Here is a 19965-nt window from a genome sequence, read left to right as displayed (position 1 = left end):
CTCCCTCTTCCGGTCCGCCACCGCTTCCAATTGGTTCGCTGGCACTCGAATCCCGCCCCCTGACGCCGTCCTCTCGTCGGGTGGGTTGGTCCCGCCCTCTCCTGCGGTAATTCTTCCTTCTATTGGCTCGCGCGGGTTGATCCCGCCCCCCTCTGAGGTAGCCTCTTCTCTCATCGGCTCCCACTCACTCGTCCTTCCCCCTCCAGCTGATCTTCTCTCCCATTGGTTCCTCACTCCCCTCTACCTGCCTTATGCCCCTCCGATTGGTCGAGGTTTGCCCCGCCCGGCACGTGACCGGAAGAAGGGCGTGAGCCGGGCTGGGCCGAGCCCGAACCCCCGGCAGAGGTAATTATCCCCCACCCCGTGTGTCGTTAATCACCTAGGGGTAAATTGGCCTGAAGAGGGGGGCCTAATAATGGAGGACGAGGAGGCAAGTTGCCTCAGGGAGAGGTAAGTGGCCCTTAGGGGAGGGGGGAAATTGCCCCTGGGGGGGATTGAGTTGCCCAAGGGAGGGGTAAATGGCCCCTGGGGGGCATTAAGTGGCCCTGGAGAGGGTGTAAATGGGCCCTGGGCGGGGTAAGCGGTCCCAGGGAGGGGTAAATTGCTCCAGAGGCAAATGGCTCTTGGAGGGGGGGGTAAATTGCCCCAGAGCAGGATAATTTGCTCTTGGGGGGGATTAAGGGCCCCGGGGAGGGGATATGTGGCCCCCTGGGGGGGAGGAAGTGGCCACGGGGGGAGGAAGAGTGGCCCCCGGGGGGGTTTAAGTAGCTCCTGTGGGGGCTAAGAGGTCTCTTGGAGGGGGGAAAGGCCCCCCCTGGAGTAGAATAAGTTCTCTCGGCGGGGGGAGGGGGGTAAAATGGCCCCGGGGGGACATAAGTGGCCCCTGGGGGGCTGTGCGGCAAATCACCCCCAGCAGGGGGTCCCGCAGCTGCTGGGCCCCAGGCTGCCAGGGCTGGACTTCGCTCGCCGGCCACACTGGAGCTACGCCATGAGCCTGGAGGAGCTGCAGGAGGAGGCGGCGTTTGGTGGGGACCTGGTGGCAGCAGGAGACCTGTGAGAGCCTGGGTGGGATGAGGGGGCAGAGCGTGAGTGGGGCACCCATGGGTGCTGGGGGGGGGGGAGGGGTGTCCCATCCACGCCCTGTGCGGGGCGGACTCTGCTTAGCTTTGTGCTGGGGGATGAGATGACTTGGGTGGGGACAAGGGCTGAGGGGACCCCCTGGGTGCTAGATGACCCCCAAAAAACTGTGAATCACCCCAAACACCCTCTGGAGACCCCAAAACCCCCCTGAATTGCCCCCAAACCCTCCTGAATTACCCTAAAGTCTGGCCTCCCCTTAAATCCCAGAGAAGTGGAATCTTCCATCCCCCTTATAGTGGGAAATCGGGGGCGGGGCAGTGGGGGCGTGGCTTGGGTCGAGGGGGCGGGGCCTGGGAGTGATAGAGCCTCAAGGGCTGCAGGGGCTTGGCCATGGGGCGGGGCCTCGGTGAGGGGGGCGGGGCTGGTGCCTCTGGGGACTGATGAGCTGCTTAGTGGGGAAGGGGCGGGGCCTCGGAAATGGGGGCGGGGTCTGGGTGTAGGCAAGGGGTGGAGCCACGTGGGGGCATGGCTGAAACGGGGCAGGGTCTGGTGGTGTGGGCAAGTCCAGGTGTGATTGGTGGGGCTGGGAGCCTATTGGGGGGCAGAGCCTCGGGGAGGGGGCGGGGCTTACCCAGGCTGCGCTCTGCCTTCTTCCCTGCCAGAACAACCCTGCCAACAACGCGCCCAGCGATTGGCCGGCGACTGCAAGGTTTGGGGGGGGGGGGGGGGGGGGGGGCATACTGAATGACATCAGTAGGTTCCAGAGTGAACAAGGCCCAAACCCTCCCCCCCACGATGACAGCATCAGCCACAGCTTTATTTTTTCCAGCAGTTTATTATTAATGTACAAAATATACAAAAGGGGGAGGGGCAGGCGCAGAGCCCCTCCCCCAGCCAAGTTTTCACAGAAAACAGTGTCCGGCGCAGCCCCTCCCCCCCTCGAATACCCACCCCTCCCCCACCTCAACGGCGCAGTGGCGGCGGGTGACAGATGGGGGGAGGGGAAAGGGGGGAGAGGGATTTGGGGTTGGGGAGGGGTGTTGTGCCCCCAGGGGGGCAAGTGGGGAAAATCCCCCCCCCATGGGGCAGGTTTGGGGGCAATTACCCTCCATCAGGGGCTGTTAAACACACACAACCCCGCACGTCCCCTCCACCCCCGGGCGCTTGCCCCAGTGGGGGGTAAATTTGCCTCCCCCCCGGGCTAAATTCACTCTGTAAGGGGCAATTTGGCCCTGTGGGGGTTCTTACACCCCCGGGGGGGGCGGTATTTACCTCCCAGCAGCAGCATTCTAACCCCCCGGGGGATAAATTAGTGTGTTTGGGGGGTGGTTACTCCCCACTGAAGGGGTATTTACCCCCCTAGGAAGGTAATTCTGGGATTTACACCCCAGAGGGGGGTATTTCTGCCCCACAGATAAATATTTACCCCCCATAGATGGGTATTTACCCCACTCAGGGGGGTATTTCTGCCCCATAAGTGGGTATTTACAGACCATATGTGGGGGCTTACACCCTGGGGAGGGGGATTTACACCCCGTAAGTGGGCATATACACCCAATTGATGCATATTAATGGACGGGGGGAAATTTACACCCCACAGATAGACATTTACACCCCGGGTAGGAAACTCTGCCCCGTAGGTGGGTATTTACACCCATGGGACGGAATTTCTGCCCCAAAGGTGGCTATTTCCGCCCCTTGTGGGGGTATTTCCACCCCATAGGTGGGTATTTCTGCCCCAGAAGTTAACGTTTCCACCCGGGGGGGTGTACTTACACCGCATAAGTGGGTATTTCCACTGTGAAGAAGGTATTTACACCCCGTAGGTGGGTATTTCTACCTCTAGGGGGGTATTTACACCCCAGAAGTGACTATTTAGGCCCGAGGGGGGGGGGAACACTTGCACCCTGTAAGTGGGTATTTCCTCCCCATCGATGGGTATTTCTGTCCTATAGGTGGGCATTTCCACCCGAGGGGGGGGTATATGCACCTCTTAAGCAGGTATTTACTCCTGATAAGTGGATATTTACACCCAGGAGGGTGTATTTCTGCCCCATAGGTGGGTATTTGTGCCCCATAGGTGGGTATTTCTGCCTCTCGGGGAATATTTCTGCCCCATAGATGGGTATTTGCACCCCATAGGTGGGTACTTGCGCCCTGGAAGGGGGGTTGAATTCAGCGCCAGGGGGAACCCAGAGGCCTCACAGAAGCCATAAAGTCGGCGGCTGCAGCGCGGAGTCTGAGAGGAGGAGGAGGGTTGGGGGGGGTGGAGGAAGGGCAGGAGGAGGATGGGGGGAGGAAGGGCGCTAGGGCAGGGGCGGCCCGTTGACGCCGGGGTGGTAGAAGGCACAGTTGTTCTCGTACCTGCAGCTGCCCTTCAGCATGAAGTGGCGACAGACGGCGCGGCTCGACATGTCTGCGTGAGAGATAAAGGGGGGGGGAAGGCGCGTCAGGCGCCGGCGCCCCGGCCCCACGGTGGCCCCACGGCAGCCCCCGCTGCAGCGGCTCTGGGAGGAGGAGGAGGAGGAGGGGGGAGATGGGGGGGGGATGACAGGGTTGGGGGGACGCAGAGATGGGATCGGCTCATCGTGTGGGGCAGCAATGGGCCCCACAGCAAGCCCCACAGGCCTGGCCCTAAGAGCTAGGAGGGAAAGTGGAGGCAGCTATGGGGTTGGACCCCTGCTATGGAGTAACAGTGGAGCCCCACGGCACCACCGTGTCTGTCCTAACACTGGCTGCATCTATGGGGCTGGCTCTGGCCGTGAGCCCCATAGCACCCCAATCCCTGCCCTACAGCCTGGTGTGGGGTAGCTGCATCTATAGGGCTGGCTGTGGCCATGAGCCCCACAGTGGCCCGCTCCCTGCCCAATAGCCTGGTGTGGGGCTGGGCTGGTCCCTCTACGCAGCTGCGGGGCAGCGCCAGACCCCCACAGCGCCTGAGCCCTGCCCTAGGAGCCGGGCTGGTCCCTGTGAGGCAGCCCCAGAAACACTGAGCTCTCCCGTGCCCCCCCTTCCTGCACTGTGGGGCAGCCATGGGGCAGAGCACCGCATGCCTGGCCCTGTCACCCTGTGGGGTGGCCCTGGGGCACCAAGGCAGCTCCCAGCATGCACCGGGGCCTGCTCTAGAGCTGGACTACAACTCCTGGCATGCCCTGGTACCTGACCTAACCTGAACTACCATTCCCAGCATGCCTTGCTGCCCCCCCTCCTAGAGCTGGTTTTAGGTCCCAATATGCCTTGCAGCCCCTCCTAGAGCAGGACTACAACTCCCAGCATGCCCCGCTGCTTGTATTAGATCTGCCAGGAGCTGGACTACCACTCCCAGCATGCCTTGCTGCCCCCTCCTCGGGCTGGTCTTAGGTCCCAGCATGCCACGCTTCCCCCTCCTAGAGCCAGACTACACCTCCCAGCATGCCTCAGCCCACCTCCTCGAGCTGGCCCTCGCTCCCAGCACGCCCTGCTGCTGTCCCAGAGCAGGACTACCCCGCCCAGCACACCCTGCTGCTCCCCTCCCAGAGCCAGACTCCATCTCCCAGCATGCCCTGCTGCCCCACAGCTGCCCCGCAGCCACGGGGCCAGTGGGGGGTGGGGGTGTCCCTACTCTCCCAGCATGCCCTGCGGCCGGCGGGTGGGGGGGTCCATGTCCCCCCACCCTACAGCCCCATGGGGGGGCGGCGCCAGTCGGGGCCCCGCCCCCAGGGCCCGGGGGGCTCGAGGGGCTGGAGGGGGTGGGGGTGGGGGGGTGGCTCCCCCCCCCTCCAGCGGGGCAGGAAGGGAGGGGGCGGAGGGGGTGGGGGGGGGCGGGGGGGAGGGGGCACCCACAGGCCCCTCCCAGCCGGGGCCTGGCCCCGCCCACAGCCACGCCCCGCAGCCCCCCCCGCTCCCCCCGCCCCCTCCTCCTCCTCCTCGCGAGGGAGGGGCCGGGCCCCCCCCGCATTTACCTCCTCCGTGGCCACGGGGGTGATCGCCGGGGTGGCCTCTGCCGTGGTCGCCGTGGCTACCGGGGGGCCCCCCCCCTCGCGTTGCCGCCGCCGCCGCCGCCATTGGGGGGCCCCCCATTGCGCCCCCCCCCCTCCGCGGCACCGATAAGGGGGTTCAGCCCCCGAGCGGCCGCGGGGGCGGTGAAAGGGGCCCCCCCCGCGCATGCCGCCACCGCCGCCGCCACCGTGGGGGCCACCACGGAGTGTCCCCCCCCCCGTCCGGGCCGTCCCAAAAGTCGCTGCCGCCGCCACGTTGAGGGGGGGGTGGCCCCAGGAGCCGGGGACCACCAGGGAGCCCCGGGCCTGGGGGGAGGCCGGGGCCCCCCCCGCCACCACCGCCATGGGGACCTGTGGGGGGAGAGAAAGGGGTGAGGGGGGCGCACCCAGGGGGGCCCCAAGGCCAGGGCGGCCCTGGCTGAGTGTCCCCAAGTCAAGGACTCCGCTGTGTCCACACTGCGGCAGCCAGTGTCCCCAAGTCTGTCCCCAAGCCAAGCGCAGCCCTTGTCCCTGCTGGCGCACTGGACAGTGTCCCCAGGTGTGTCCCCAACTGTGTTCCCATCATGTCCCCAAGCCAACAGCAGCCCCCCCTCCCCCATCAGGGCACTGGACAGTGTCCCCAAGCGTGTCCCCGGCACGTCCTCAAGCCAAGGACATTGCTATGTCCTCACTAGGGCAGGGCACAGTGTCCCCAAGTCTGTCCCCTACCCAAGGACACCACTATGTCCCCACTGGGGCAGGGGACAGTATCCCCAAGAACACCCCTGAGAATGTCCCCAAGCCAAGGACTCGCCCACTTCCCCATCAGGGCACTGGAGAGTGTCCCCAGTTGTCCCGCCAGCACGTCCCCAAGCCAAGGACACCCCCATGTCCCTGCTGGGACAGTGTCCCCAAGCCAAGGGCAACCCCCTGTCCTCCCTGGGCCGGGGGGACACTGGCCTCATTGTGTCCCCAAGCCAAGGGCTGTTCCATGTCCCTGCTGGGGCACTGGACAGTGTCCCCAACTGTGTCCCCATCATGTCCCCGAGCCAAGGGCAGTCCCACATGTCCACTAGACAAGGGAGAGTGTCCCCAAGGCAAGAGTACCCTCAGTTCCCAGTCAGGGCACCGGACAGTGTCCCCAAGCCCAAAACCCTCCCATGTTCCTACCAGGGCACAGGACAGCGTCCCCAACTGTTCCCCAATCGTATCCCCAAGCCACGGGCAGGGAACTGTGTCCCCATTAATGTCTCTCAGGGTGTCCCCAAGCCAAGAGCACCCCCACATCCCCGCCTGGGAACTAGACAGTGTCCACAACTGTCCCCAAGCCAAAAGCAGCCCCATTCCCCTGCTGGGGCAGGGGAAAGTGTCACCCCCCAAAGTCCCTGTGTCCCCTCCGGTGTCACTTACCCGGCATGGGCCCCCCCGGCGGGAAGTGCTGCATGGCCTTGGGGCCGGGCGGGAAGCCGTTAGCCATGGGGCCAGGGCCCAGCAAGCCATGGGGCACTGTGGGGAGAAGAGAGGGGGAGGGTTAAAAAGGGGGAACACACCCCCCAGCCCCTCCCAGAGCCAGCCTGCCCCCCCCAACCCCTCCCCAAGTAGGGAACAGGGGTTGGTGGCATCTCCCGGCCCCCACCAGGTGCAGAGGATGTCCCCAGTTCAAAGGGACACCCAGGGCAGGCTGTCCCCATGTTAAGGGGACCACCCCCATGTCACTCCAGAAGGGGACATGGGGTCAGAGCTTGTCCCCAAATTAAGGGGAACCCCAATACCCCCCTGCGTCACTCCAAAGGACATGGGGTCCCCATCAGCACCTCAAGCTTGTCCCCAAATTAAGGGTACACTAAAATACCCCCATGTCACCCCAGGGGACATGGGGTTCCCAGGGACACCCAGAGATTGTCTCCACTTAAGGGGACCCCCCCCGTCACCCCAGAGGGGGATAGAGGATCCCCCAACTGTCCCCAGAGCTTGTCACCAAAGCAAAGGCACCCCCCCAATATCCCCTGTGTCACCTCAGAGGACACAGGGTCCCCAATGACACCCAGAAACTGTCTCCAAGACAAGGGTACCCCCCGTGTCACCCCAGAGGGGGACATGGGGTCCCCAGATCTTGTCCCTAAACCCAAGGGACCCCCCATACCCCCACCAAGTGTCACACTAGAGAGGGGACACAGGGTACCTGGTGCCACCCATGTCAGGTCGCCAGGCTGAGGGGACACAGCTGCCCCTCGATGTCATCTCTCCAGAGAGAGTACAGGTCCCCAGGCTGAGGAGACCCCAACGTGTCCCCTCCTGTGTCCCCAGACCCAGGGGACACCCGAGTCACCCCAGGTGAGAGGACAGGCCCCCATCAGGACTGAAAGCAGGTCCACAAGTCGAGGGGACACCGATATCCCCCCTCCCGTGTCACCCCCTGGTAGAGAGGACACATTGCTGGCAGCGTCCCAGCCCACAGGGACACCTGGGGACACATCACACATCCCCAACCCACAGGGACCCCCGCCAAGTGCCCCTGTGTCCCCCCAGGGATGGGGACAGGTCCTTGGCAATGCTCAGATGACACCAGTGTCACCTCAGGTCCCCAAGCCAAGGGGAACCCCCCAGTGTCACCCCAGAGCATGTCCCCAAATCAAGGGGACCCGCAGGGTTGGGGATAGGGTCCCTGGCATGTCCCCAAGCTGAGGGAACCCCACGTCACCCCGAGGTGGGGGACAGGGTCCCCAACACTGCCTGGAACACATACCTGAGCTGAGGGGACACCCATGTCACACCAGGGCAGGGGACAGTGTCCCCAAGTGTGTCCCCAACCCACGATCACCCCTACATCCCCTCAGGGACACAAACCAAGCTGCCAGCAGCCCCCACCGTGCCCCGTGCCTCCCCACGACACCCGTCCCCACGCTGTCCCCCTGACCAGTGACAGCGTGTCCCCCCCCGCTGACCCAATGTTCCCCCCTTGCTGCGTCCCCCGCTCACCTCCACTGGGGCCCGGTGGCTGAGCCTGCAGATTTCCCAACAAATGTTTGATTTTATCCGAATAATCCGGCTGTTTCATCAATTCCTCTGCTTTGTGGGTGCTGGGCCCACCCTGGGGGGGGACACCAAGAATGAGTCCAGGGGGAAGGGGAAAAATAAAGGCCTCCCCCCCGCCCCAGCACCACCCCCGCAGCGCCGCCGCTGCCCCCCCTTTTTTGTGTCCCCCCTTTTCTTTTTTTGGGGGGGCTCTGCGCTGGGGGAGGAGGAGAAGGGAAATGGAGACGGGGGGAGTGGTTACCATGATGGAGGTAAGGATCTCCTGCATGTTGATGGGGGCAGCAGGCGCAGGCCCCTGGGGGCTTTTGCCGGCCCCCACGCTCCCCATCAGGTTGGCCAGTACCGGGGGGAGTTTGGCCCCCCCGGGATCTGGCGAGGGCGAAGCGGCGCCGGCTTCCAATCCTTCGGGATAGGCCACCTCCTCAGCGGAGCAATCCTAGGGAGGGGAGAGATAGAGGGGTGAGGGGGTGGGGAGGAAGGATGGGGGGAGGGGAGGGAAAATATGGGGGGACACTGCGCTATAGGGTGGGGGGGGCTATGGCGGCGCGGCACGGCGCGGCACGGCGGTGCTTACCTCGTCCAGCGGGATGAGTTTGGGCGGCAGCGGTTCGTAGGATTCCGGATCAGGTTCGTGCGGGCTGTCTGGGACACTGGGGTCAGGGAAGGAGGGGGGACAAAGGAGGGAAAACGGGAGGGGGTTGTCAGTAGATCTCCGGGATCCGGTGCTGGCAGCTCCCTCCCAGGGGATCCTCAGGGATCTTCCGCCCCCCACCCCCAGATTTAGGATCCTCAAGGATCCTGTGTCATGTCCCCCCCCCCCGCCCAAGACTGTGGATCCTAGGGATCCTGCATGTTCCCACCCAGCCCCCGCCTGCCCCAGCCTTTGGATCCTCAAGGATCTTGTGTGTCCCCTCTGAGACTTTGGATCCCGGAGAGATCCCGGGGCCACCCCCCTCCAGACTCCAGAAGGCTCCTCCAGGCACCCAGATCCTTGGGGATCCCAGGAGGTCTGGCCCCCAGCAATCTGCTCTCCCCACCGACGTCGGACCTACGGGGTGCTGGGGCCTGAAAACCTCCCCCTCGACTCTGGATCCTCACAGATCCCAGAGAATATTGTTCCCCCAGAGCGTCCTTCCGAGCTCAGGATCTTCACAGATCCCTGGGATCTGGGACCTGAAAACCTCCCCCCCGTCTCTGGATCCTTGGAGATCTAGGCTCAGAAAAAAACCTTCCCCCAGGTTCGGGATCCTCACAGATCCCAGACGATCTGGGCTCCAAAAATCTCTCCCTTCCCGCTATGGATCCTCAGGGATCCCAGGGAATCTGCCCCCCCCCAACCCTGCCCCCAGGCTCTAGCTCCCCAGAGATCCCAAGGGCTCCTGCCCAGCCTCCAGTGGCAGATCCTGAGAGATCCCAGGGCCACACCTCCAGATCACAAGGGATCCCAGGGACATGAGCTCCGGACACATCCCCTGGCACAAGGATCCCCGCAGCAGCACTGGGAAGATGCCTTGCATGTGCCCGATCCCTGGGAATCCCCTGAGTGGATCCTGAGGGATCTGAGGCTCCAGATCCGCAGGGATCCCAGCTCCATCACCCTCCCACAGGCCATCCCCACCTAGGATGTAGATCCTCGCACTGTGAAGGATCAACCCCATTAATCCTTGGGAGAGGGATCACGCCCTGATCCAAGGCAGGCCCAACACCCCCAAAAGTGGGTCCCAGATCCCCAAAATCAGTCCCATGACCCCCAAGAGCGGGTCCAAGATCCCCAAATGCATGTCTGAGACCCTCAAAAGCAGCTTTGAGAACCCCAAAACAGCCCTGAGCCTCCTAAAAGCAGGTCAGAGACCCCCAAGATCCCCCAAAGCAGGTCTGAACCCCCCAAAAGCTGCCCTGAGACTCCCAATAGTGGGTCCAAGACCCCCAAAAGCAACCCTGAGACCCTCAAAAGCAGGTGACACACCCCTAAGATCCCCAAGAGCAGCCCAAGACCCCCTAAAGCAGCCCCAAGACCCTCTAAAAGCAGCTCTGAGATCCCCAAAACAGCCCTGAGTCCCCCAAAAACTGCCCCAAGACCCCCAGAAATGGGGATCCCCCCCCAATCCTGACCCAAGGGATCTCCTGGGCCGATCCGCTTCGGATGGGGACAGGGGGATTCACCACCCCCTTGCAAGGAGAAGGGGAATCCCCGGTTCTGAGCATGGTGCCAAGAGCAGATCGACTCACCTCTCCTTGGACAGAAAGATCTCCTGCAGGATCCCTTTCTCCCTCTCGGCCTGAGTGAACCGTTCCCGGCTGCCGCTGCCTGGCACCACCAGGGGAGCGGGAAGATCCAGGAGTTTGGGATAAATCCAGGGCACTTTTTCCTCCATGGCATCATGGCTGAGGCGTCGGGCCGTCTCAAAAGCGTGTCGATCCTTCAGCATCTCCCGCTTGGCCGCTTCCTCAAAATCCTTGATCTTGTTGACGTTAACTGCAAGGAAGGGAACACCAGCGTCACCCCCAAAAAGCCTGGGGACACCCAGAGCAGGGGGACAAACATGGGGAAGGGACAAGACTCACCTCGCTCAGTCTCATCCAGTTCGAAGTAGAAATATTCACGGAGTTTGTTCTCCTCTGGCCAACTCACCGTTTTCTTTTTCCGCCCTTTTTTGGTGAGTTGGCCGCCTTCCATTGCGTTTTCACCGCTTTTGGCATCACCGCTCACCTCCGCCGAGCCTGCAGGAGGAACCGTGAGCGGCTCAGCACACATTTGAAGCCCCCCGCCATAGTTTTTCCCCTCCCCAGCACCCCAACTTACATGTTTCCATTGGTTCTGGCACTTCCACGGCCGGTACCGGCGTTCCTGGACGATCCGGCTCCATCGGCTCGGAGGCGGCGCTGGGCTCCGGGGAGGACGGTTTGACCGAACTGGTTTCAGGAGCTGGTTTCCCCTCGAAGGGACTGGGCTGGGGGCAGGGGGAGAAAGAGGAGTTTGAGGGGGGTGTCTCTAGGCAAGAACGGGACCCTGGTGGCCAGGGAAGGGGATGCTGGTAGCCACCTCCTCACCTTGGCCGCCGTAGGGGACAGCACCTTCTTCTTCTTCTTGATCTTGATGCCAGGGATGGGAGCAGAGTTGAGGGCATCGAGGAAGCCGAGGCCTTCCATGGCTGTGGGAAGGAGGGGATGGTTGAGCCCAAATCCCCCACATTGACCCCAAAAAGGCAGCCAAAGGAATCCTCAAAACCACCCAAAGTGTCCTCAAAAGAGCACCCAAAGTGTTCCTCAAAAATTGCCCCCAAAGAGGCATCCAAAGTGTCCCCCAAAGTCCTGCAAATTGTCCCAAAACAGGCACCTCAATTCTCCCCCAAGACACCCAAATTGTCCCCTAAAATTGTCCCAAAAAATCAAAGTGTCCCCAAAAAGGCACCCAAATCGTCCCCAGAACAGGCAAATTGTACCCAAAAAGGCACCCAAAGCGTCCCCAAAAATTTTCCCCAAAAGGGCACCCAATTTTCCCCGAAAAATTGTCCCCAAAAAAGCACCCTGGTGACCCAAACCCATGAGAAGTGTCCCCAAAAAAGCACCCAGTATCTCTCAAAAAGCATGAAAGTGTCCCCTAAAAAGTTGTTCCCAAAAAGGCACCCAGGTGTCACCCAAAACCACCCAAGGTCTCCTGAAAAACACAACCAGGAGTCCGCCCAAAAGAACCCAAAATGTCCCCAAAAAGGCTCCCAAAGGGTCCCCAAAGGCCCCCAGTGTCCCACAAAGGCCCCCAGTGTCCCCAAAGGGCCCCCAAGTGTCCCCCCGGTGTCCCCACTCACGTTGGGGTGGGATGATCTTGACTTTGATCTCCTTGGTGGCGTTGGGTGCCGTGTTCAGGGGTTTGTATTTCTTCTCAGCCACAGGAACGTCCCCAGGGAGGGAGGAGACACTGCAGGGGACAGGGATGGGGACAGGTCAGGTGCCAGCAGGGACCCCAAAACCAGCCCCCAGCCCCCCCAAAGAGGGTCAGAGTTCCACAAGAGCAGGTTTGAGACCCCAAAACCAGCCCCGAGACCCCCAAAAGCAGCCCTAGAACCCTCAAAAACAACCTGAGACCCCCAAAAGATGCTCCCAGCCCCCCTAAACCCACTCCAAAAGTGGCCCCAAGACCCCAAAAAACAGGTCCAGGCCCCCCAAGAGCGGATCCAAGACACACAAAAGCAGCCCGAGACCCCCAAGAGTAGCCCCAAGAACCCCCAAAGCAGCCCCAAACTCACTTTTGCCTCTTTATGGGCATCGGTTTCAGGTTGTATTTATCAGCAGTCGAAGAAGAATTCATTTTCTTCACGGGCACTAATGAAGGTGTCTCCATTTCCAGACCTGTTTGGGGCAAAACATTGTTAGCACATCTTCCTGCAGCATCCCATGAACGACCGCAATCCCCCGCAAAAAAACCCAAAACAGCCACAAAACCTGCCATCACCTACCAGTGGAGCGGAATTTGGCATGACTGGGAGCAGTGGTCCGCAGGGATTTGGGTTTCTCCCGCTTCTTCTCTGGCATCTCCTCAGTTTTAGCCTCAGATTTGGCTTCTTGGGGCTTCTCTTGGACGGGTGTTTTGCTTTTGTTTTCCTCTTTTCGCTTCTTTTTATCCCTTTCTGGGGCAAAACAGACAGTAAATGGGTGAGAAGCTGGTGTTGGATTGGGGGGGGGGGGCAGAGGGAGAAGATGAGGAGCAGGGTGGGGCTCACCAGTCGGCTGGGCGCTGCTCTGGGAGCGGATGACACCCATCCAGTCACTGACAAGGATGGAAGCAAGGCGACGCAGCTCTGCAGGGAGAGAAGCGGTTAAAAGGGGAGGTTTGGGGGGGATTCAGAGGTTTCGGGGGAGTCTGGTTTTTTTTGGGGGGGGGCTGGGGTTTTTTTTGTGGGGTTTTAGGGGTGCTCACCTTCATCATCACTTGATTTGCTGAGCTGCTTCACCAGCTTGGCTGTGTTGTTCTGGAAAAAAGGGAGATGTGGGGTGAGTGTGGGGAGGGACAAAAGCCATCTAAAGGGGACAAAAGCTATCTGGAAAGGGATAAAAGCTCCTTTGGGGGACCCAAAAGGCACTGGGTGAGACATAAGCCACCCAGGACGGACCCAAAAGCCACCCGGGAGATACTAAAGCCACGCAAGGGAGACAAAAGGCACTACAGGGAGACATAAGCCAGCCAGGGTGACACAAAAGCCACCTGGTAGGGTCACAAAAATCACCCAGGAGGACCCAAAAGCCACTGGGTGAGACACAAACCACACAGAAGGGACCCAAAAGCCACCTGGGGGGACCAAAAGGAGTCTCCCTTTTTTTGGGGAGAGACTAAAGCCACTCAACGAAGACAAACGCCACCCAGGAGTGACCCAAAAGCCACCTTGGAGGGTGGGGGAGGAGGGAATGAACACACAAAAATCACCCAGGGAGACAAAAGGCACATGGGAGAGAGACTAAAGCCATGTTAGGGGACCCAAAATCCACCTTGGGGGGCACAAAAGCAACACCAAGGAAACAAAAGGCACCCTGGGGACCCAAAAGCCACATGGGAGGGACACAAGCCACGCTGAAGGGACCCAAAAGTCAACACAGGGAGACAAAAGCCACGTAGGAGTGACCAAAATGCCACCCAGGGGTACACAAAAGCCATGTCAAGGCGACAAAAGGCACACAGGGGACCCAAAAGCCTCCTGAGAGGGACAGAAAAGCCACCTTGGTGGGACACAAAAGCCCTTTTGGGAGACGCACAAAAATCACTCAGGGAGACAACAGCCAACCAGGAGTGACATAAAAGCCCCCCTGGGGGGACCCAAAAGCCAGTGGGATGGCATAAAAGCCACCAGGGGAGGACAGAGAACGGGACATGGAGGCCACCCTGACCTGTTTGAGGTGGTCGACGGTGAGGGGCAGGTGCTGCAGGGTGAGGAGAATCTGCTGCAGAAAGGGGACATTGTTGGAGGCTTTGGAACTGGTGAGCCAGGTGTTGAGCAGCTTGTAACCCCCAATACGGATAAATCTGGGGGAAAAAGAGGGAAAATCTGTCAGGATCAGGCAAGGAGGGGGTGTCCCCCCCAATTCCTGCTGGCCTGGACCCCCCTGGAGCCCTTCTCATTGCTCTTACTTAGCCAAGATCTCCTGCGCTCGCGTCTGCAGCAAGATGTTCAGGTAGATACAGCGACTCACCATCTTCTGCGAGTCCTTCATCAAGCTGGTTAACGAGAAACAAGGCATCAGGACCCCCTCTCACATCATGGTGACACAGGGGGACAGACACTTAAGGGGACAATCTGGGGACTCACTTGAAGATTTTGGTGATGCCCTCTGTGCTCTTGACCTCGCCATCGCGGCCCAGGAAGCAGTCCAAGCCCTTGAGGAGCTCCTTGGGGTCGATGGGGCCCGAGCCCATGGCAGAAAAACCCTAAGGGGGGGGGGGGGGAGGGGGCAGAAAAAAGTGGGGGGGGAGGTTAGGACAGTGGTGACAACACTGTGTGTCCCCCCAAGCCCTGTCCCCTCCCCCCCACCCTCCAATTTTTGTCCCCTTTGAGGGTGACACCACCAAACCCATCCCCAGACACATTTTTGGCCCCAAAACCGAGGAAACTGCCCCCAAAATGCTGCTGTCACAACCGGGGGGGGTGGGGGCACTGCATGGCCCCCAAGGGACACCAGGGGGGTGCCATCCCCCCCACCAAGGTGACACTGGGTGGCAAGTGTCTTGCTTGTAGTTTTAATTGCCGCTGCCACCCCAAGGGACAGGGACGACGGTTTCAGGTCACGCCAGAGGACAAAGGCCCCTCCCTGGGAGCAGGACAAGGGTCCGGGGGGGGGGGAGATGACAGCACCTCCATTTTTAATCAGCCAACCCCCACAAAGTTTTACCCCAAGACCTAATTAATGAGTCGGCGCTTAACGAGGCGCAGAGGCCAAGGTGACAAACGCAAGGACAACAGCGCAAGGGAGAGGGGGACAGCAGTGACAGCACGAGATTTGGGGGTGTCACTCCCCCTCCCCAAACCAGGGCGCAATTAATTCCACTAATAAATTACCACTGGCTATTAATTAGCAGATTAATAATTAAGGCCAGCACCCCACTAATGACCCGACGCCAATAAAGTCTCTGACCCCAATCCAGCCTGACCCGCCAAGCCGGGATTTCATCCTCCTGACGTCAAACAGCTTCTTAATTACCACTAATTAGAAGCTCCTTCCTCCGGCTTCATTACGCCCCAGTTTTGCTAACAAAGACAGAAAGGTGGCGGCTGTGACCAGCTGGGCTGCTGCTTTTTTTGGAGGGGGGGTGAAACCAGCCCCAAAATGCTGCCAATTTGGGGGGGGGGGGCTGAAAAACACCCCAAAATATCACTACTTTGTCCTCACAGCAAAGACTTAAAGAGCCCGGACTTCATTAAAAGTGTCGTCCCCCCCCCCGCCAAGCTTAATTAAAGGATACAGGCGGCAGAGCACACCCCCCCTCCCCAACCCACTTTGGGGGGGGGGGGGGGGGGTGGTGTATATTTTTGGGGGGGTGTCAGCGAACCAGGCACCAGCCACCCCTCTGAAAAGACACAAGAGCAAGTTAATTCGAGCACAAAAGCCCCCAAAATATCCCCCCTCCCAAAAACACCCAACACAACTGGGGAGGAGCAACTTATTTTAACCCAAAATTGAAGGTTTTAAGCACAAAAGTCCTTTGTAACCTTTGACCCCCCTCATGAAAAGAAGCTGGCTCGTGGTTCGGGGGTCGGGGGGGAGGGGAGGGGACCAGGACAGACACCACACAGCATGTCCCCCCACCTTGGCGTCCCGAGGCCGCTGCCCAGGTGACAAGGGGGCAGCCACAGCCCTGTCCTGGCTTGAGGGGACCGGGGGGGGCACAACCAATTTGGGGGTTCATCCCCCATTTTGGGGGGGGTCACACAGAAGCAAACATCAACCCGCCACCCCCCTGCATTGGGGTGAAGCTGCTCAAACACCACTGGGGGGGGTTAAAAGGGGTAAGGGGAACCCCAAAAAGCACCAAGTCCCCCCCCAAGGGGGTAAATCACCTCCCGGGGGGGTGTGTGACAAATCCCATCCCCCCAGATTGGCGGGGTGGGCACCCCAGTTTGGTCCAGCCCTACCATCAACCAGCCACGAGGCCAAGGAAGGCCTGACACCCCCCTGCCCCCAACTGCATTTTTACACCGCTTTTGCTCATTTCTCCCCGCAAAAAACAGCTTTTTTGAAGACAGAACCCCCTTTTTCAGCTGGGGGGCGGGTGGGGGGGTTGTCACACAGGCCCCCCAAAACTGTAGGTGAAGGGGGGCTGCCCGTTTTGGCCCCCCCATAGCCCCCAAAGGGGAAATGCTACCACTGGGAAGAAAAGGGCTCTCCCCGCACACACGCCGGGCTTAATTTGGGGGGTGAATTAATTAAAACTTTATAATTTTATTAATAAAATTTAATATTTTTTAAAAACAGGTTTATATTTAAAAGACAGGTTTGTTTTTAAGCAAAACCTTTTGGATTTGGGTGTCGGGTGTATTAAAAAAACCACAGCTCCCGACTCAGCGCAGCATCCGCATGCACCGGGGAAACGGATGGTAAAGCAAAAAAAAAAAAGGGGGGGGGGGATTTTGGGTTTTTTGGTAATTAAAAATTAGGTAAAAATGAAGGTTGTGAAATGTAATTAAGACCAGAAAGGTTTTTTTGCTTACCCGGCGGGTGGCGGTTGTTCCCCTCCCTTTTGCTGAAGTAAAACCAAGTTCCCTTCGCTTCCTAAGCCTGCACCGCACACAGCAAATTCATTGAAAATTGGAAAAAAATACAAGATTTTTGGGGTGCGCCCCCCCCAAAAAGTGACATTTTTTTGGGGGGGTGAAGCCCAGTGATAGCATTTCCCTGTCATGATAAATTAAAGGTTATAAGTTGCTTGAGGACGCTAGTTTTTTCCCCCCCCTCAATCCCTCCCCAAAACCGCCACCCAAACGCACCCTAAAAAAAAAAATACATAAAAAGGTGGGGGGGGGGGAGGGGGGGGAAGGTTTTTTTTTTTAAAAAAAAAACCACTCTGTTTTTGGGAAGGAAAAAAGGGATTTTTGGCACAACCTACAAAAGAAGCAGCGGCCCGCAGGGTCCTACTCTGTACGGCACCGGGATCCTGCGGACAAAAGCCGGAGGGGGGGTACGGTTAGAGCGGGGTTTTGGGGGGAAATCAGGAGAAACTGGGGGTGAGGAGGGGGGGCAGAAGGAATTGGGTGGGGGGGGAATTAAAGAAGCAGGAGGGGAGAAAAATATGGGGCTGGCGACGCGGTGGGAGGGGTTTGCCCGGAGCCGGTTGCATCAGCCAGCGGCGAGGCCCAGGCGCCATTTTAAAAAGCCGAATAAAACAAAACTAAATTGGGGGGGGGGGGGGGAAAACACACAAATATCGATAAATATAACGACACCACCACCACCCCCCCCCACCGCGCACCACCTACACCATTAAAGTAAAAGCATTAAATTTAAAGGGGTTTGAGACCCCCCCAGATAAATACAAAGGGGCCGCCGAGCCCCCCCCCCGAGGGGGGGGCCCAACCTGTAACAAAATAAATATAAATAAAGGGGGAAAAAAAGGAGAAAAAATGAGTTTAAAAAAAAAAAAACCAAAACAAAAAACAAAGAGTGGGTGAGCGGCTGCGCCATCTTGGCCCCAAATCTCCCCGAACCGGGTTTATTTTTTCAAAGGCGGGGGGTGGGGGGTATTTTGGGTTTTTTTTTAAAGCCAACCCTGTTTTGCTTGAAAAAAAGCAGGTTTTTGGGTAAAGCTAAGCCTGCCTAGCAATCTTTATTGCTAGATTGCACCCCACCACCACCTTTAACCACCCCCCTCAAAACCTTCCTTCCCCCCCCCCCCGCCAGCCCCAGCATTTCTCTGCGCAAAACAATCCTAAAATGGCACCTAAAAAATAAAAAAAAATATAAAATAAATCATTTCTTTTCAACAGAATTTTCGCAAAAACCACCCGGATTCGCTGAAGGTTTTTTTTTAAAGCAGTCCCGTCCCGTCCCCCCCGCAATCTTTATGTACAGATTGCTCGGGTTGTACCCCCAACACACCAATTTCCGTCTCCCCCGCAAAAAACCAAGCGATTTTGGGTTATTTCCATTATTTTTTCTTGCCCTTTTTGTTTTTTGCGTAGGAGCTCATGAACCCTCCGCCACCGGCTCCCACGGCTTTTTTTTTTTGACCGAAATACCCAAAATTTGAAGGTTTAACCACCTTTTAGCAAAGCCTCCTCCTCAAGCACACAGTTGGGGCTCTTCCTCCCATTATTTTTTTTTCGCTTTGGTACAAATAAAGAGCTTTTTCGGGGCTTTTTTTTTTTTTGAGCTGGTGGAAAATTCAACACTTACTATCCAATTATTTTGCTCGCCGACAGCGCTTCAAAGTTGGGATTTTGGCATTGGTGGTGTTAGAGCAAAAAAATTAAAGCTTTGGTTTTGGTCATGGCTTTAAAAAAAGGCAGCAACTTTTTTTTTTCAGCTTAATGGGATTTTTTTTGAGGGGAGTTTTGTTGTTTTTAACCCTGAAGGGGTGGGGTTTTGTCGAGCTAAATGGAAAAAAATAAAAAAAAGTTGCTTTTGTTGTTTAAAAAAAAGGGATCTTTCTGCCTTTGTTTTTTTGAGGGGGGAAAGAAGAGGGAGAATATGTTTTTTAAGTGGCAGTTTCCTTCGAGTTTGAAACGGCTCCTCAAGGACGGTCCAAAGGACGGAGGCTGCGATGGCGGCTCTTCCACGGCACCGGGATGGGAGCGGGAAGGGGGGAGAAAGCTCTTTTTTTTTCTTCCCCCAGCTTATATATATTTTTTGTATTTTTTTGTTTGTTTGTTTTGTTTGTTTGCTTTGTTTTGTCTTTTGTTTTTTTCTCGTGGTAAAGGCGACGGCGTCTCTCAAGAGCAACCAAACCTGGAGCGGGGAGAAGGAGAAAAAAAAAAAAGGGGTGGGGTGGGCACAATAAATAAAAAAAATGGAAAAAAAAATTAGAAGCAAAGAAGAAAGACACGAAATGATTAGCAATCATCCCCGGTTAGAGTTTAAAATTTTAAAGGGCGGGGAGAAAGGGAAGAAGTAAAAAAACCGAAAGAAATCGCCCTTTGAGCGAGGGTGGGGGGTAGTTTCTCCTCAGCTCTAAAGGAAAAGGGCTGAGGGGCCCCCGTCCCCCCCCCCCGGCGGGGCTGCAAATAAAGGCGGGGGGACGCCATTTTCTCAAAGCAAAAGGGCGCTGGCCCTAGAAAGGGCCCCCTCAGCGCCCCAAAAAATAAGGGAGAACCCCCCCAAACCGCGCCCCCACCCCCTTCCCACACCGGGCCCACCAGAGCTCTCTACTCACCTCCACCCAGCCCTCAGAATGGCGACGGGCACCGCCAGCGAAGCCTTTTATACCCGGCCCTGCCCACACGCCTGGCCCCGCCCCCCGCCCGGCCTATCGCCGCCGAGTTCCTTCTTTGCGCCTGCGCACTAGCCGCCGCCCCCCGCCCTTCAGGCGCCGCCGCGCGCCTTTGCCCCTCGCCGCGCCTGCGCCACCAGCCCCCCGCGCATGCGCGGCCGCCGCCCGCTATTGTCCCCGCGCCGTGTGGCGCAAGTTTTTATTCAAGCGGACGGCGCTGCGCATGCGCGAGGCCAGGGGCGCGCCGTACAGCAAGATGGCGGCACCCCGCCCCCCCCGTCCCCCATGCGGAGGCGGGGTCTGCGCCGACAAGATGGCGCTGGCCAGGGGCATAGCGCTGCTGCGGGCGGCGGCCGGTGGCCTGTGGGGAGCGGGGAGGCCGTTGTGGGCTCGGGTGAGATGGTGATGTCACGAGGGAGGCGGGGTGACGTCATGGGACGGCGCTGGGGGGGGGCGTGCCTGCGGAAGGGGGAGGGGCACGGGCAA

At 58.9% G+C, this 19965-nt stretch overlaps 2 protein-coding genes and 1 long non-coding RNA gene across 5 annotated transcripts in view; 1 reads left to right on the top strand and 2 right to left on the bottom strand.

The window, feature by feature from the left end:
• The first annotated feature begins 169 nt into the window (after window positions 1–169).
• LOC128901714 (uncharacterized) lies at window positions 170–1992 on the top strand. 3 transcript variants are annotated; one of them, XR_008463496.1, is made up of 3 exons: window positions 170–450; window positions 914–1053; window positions 1743–1992. It is a non-coding gene; the product is annotated as an uncharacterized LOC128901714 (long non-coding RNA). The 3 variants fall into 3 exon arrangements; XR_008463497.1 differs by having other exon boundaries at window positions 171–450; window positions 929–1053; XR_008463495.1 differs by having other exon boundaries at window positions 173–450; window positions 917–1053.
• On the bottom strand, window positions 1896–19473 carry PPP1R10 (protein phosphatase 1 regulatory subunit 10). Its single transcript, XM_054183702.1, is given in 21 exon segments — window positions 1896–3587; window positions 5022–5279; window positions 5281–5408; window positions 6447–6542; window positions 8016–8127; window positions 8314–8508; window positions 8647–8722; window positions 10302–10548; window positions 10638–10793; window positions 10876–11023; window positions 11124–11224; window positions 11879–11988; window positions 12317–12419; window positions 12527–12697; window positions 12791–12868; window positions 12988–13039; window positions 13950–14085; window positions 14191–14277; window positions 14369–14487; window positions 18313–18998; window positions 19423–19473. Coding segments are annotated over 19 exon segments (2562 nt in total). The 5' UTR covers window positions 14476–14487; window positions 18313–18998; window positions 19423–19473; the 3' UTR covers window positions 1896–3386.
• A 174-nt stretch (window positions 19474–19647) lies between these two features.
• SIRT2 (sirtuin 2) overlaps window positions 19648–19965 on the bottom strand; it is a 1205-nt gene continuing 887 nt past the window's right edge. The window contains exon 5 of the mRNA XM_054183683.1: window positions 19648–19840. Within this exon, the coding sequence (XP_054039658.1) occupies window positions 19648–19840 (193 nt within the window). The remainder of the gene's footprint in view (window positions 19841–19965) is intronic.

This window comes from Rissa tridactyla, chromosome 27 (assembly GCF_028500815.1).
Source record: "Rissa tridactyla isolate bRisTri1 chromosome 27, bRisTri1.patW.cur.20221130, whole genome shotgun sequence".
Lineage (NCBI taxonomy): Eukaryota > Metazoa > Chordata > Aves > Charadriiformes > Laridae > Rissa > Rissa tridactyla.
This window is presented reverse-complemented; position numbering and strand designations above follow the sequence as displayed.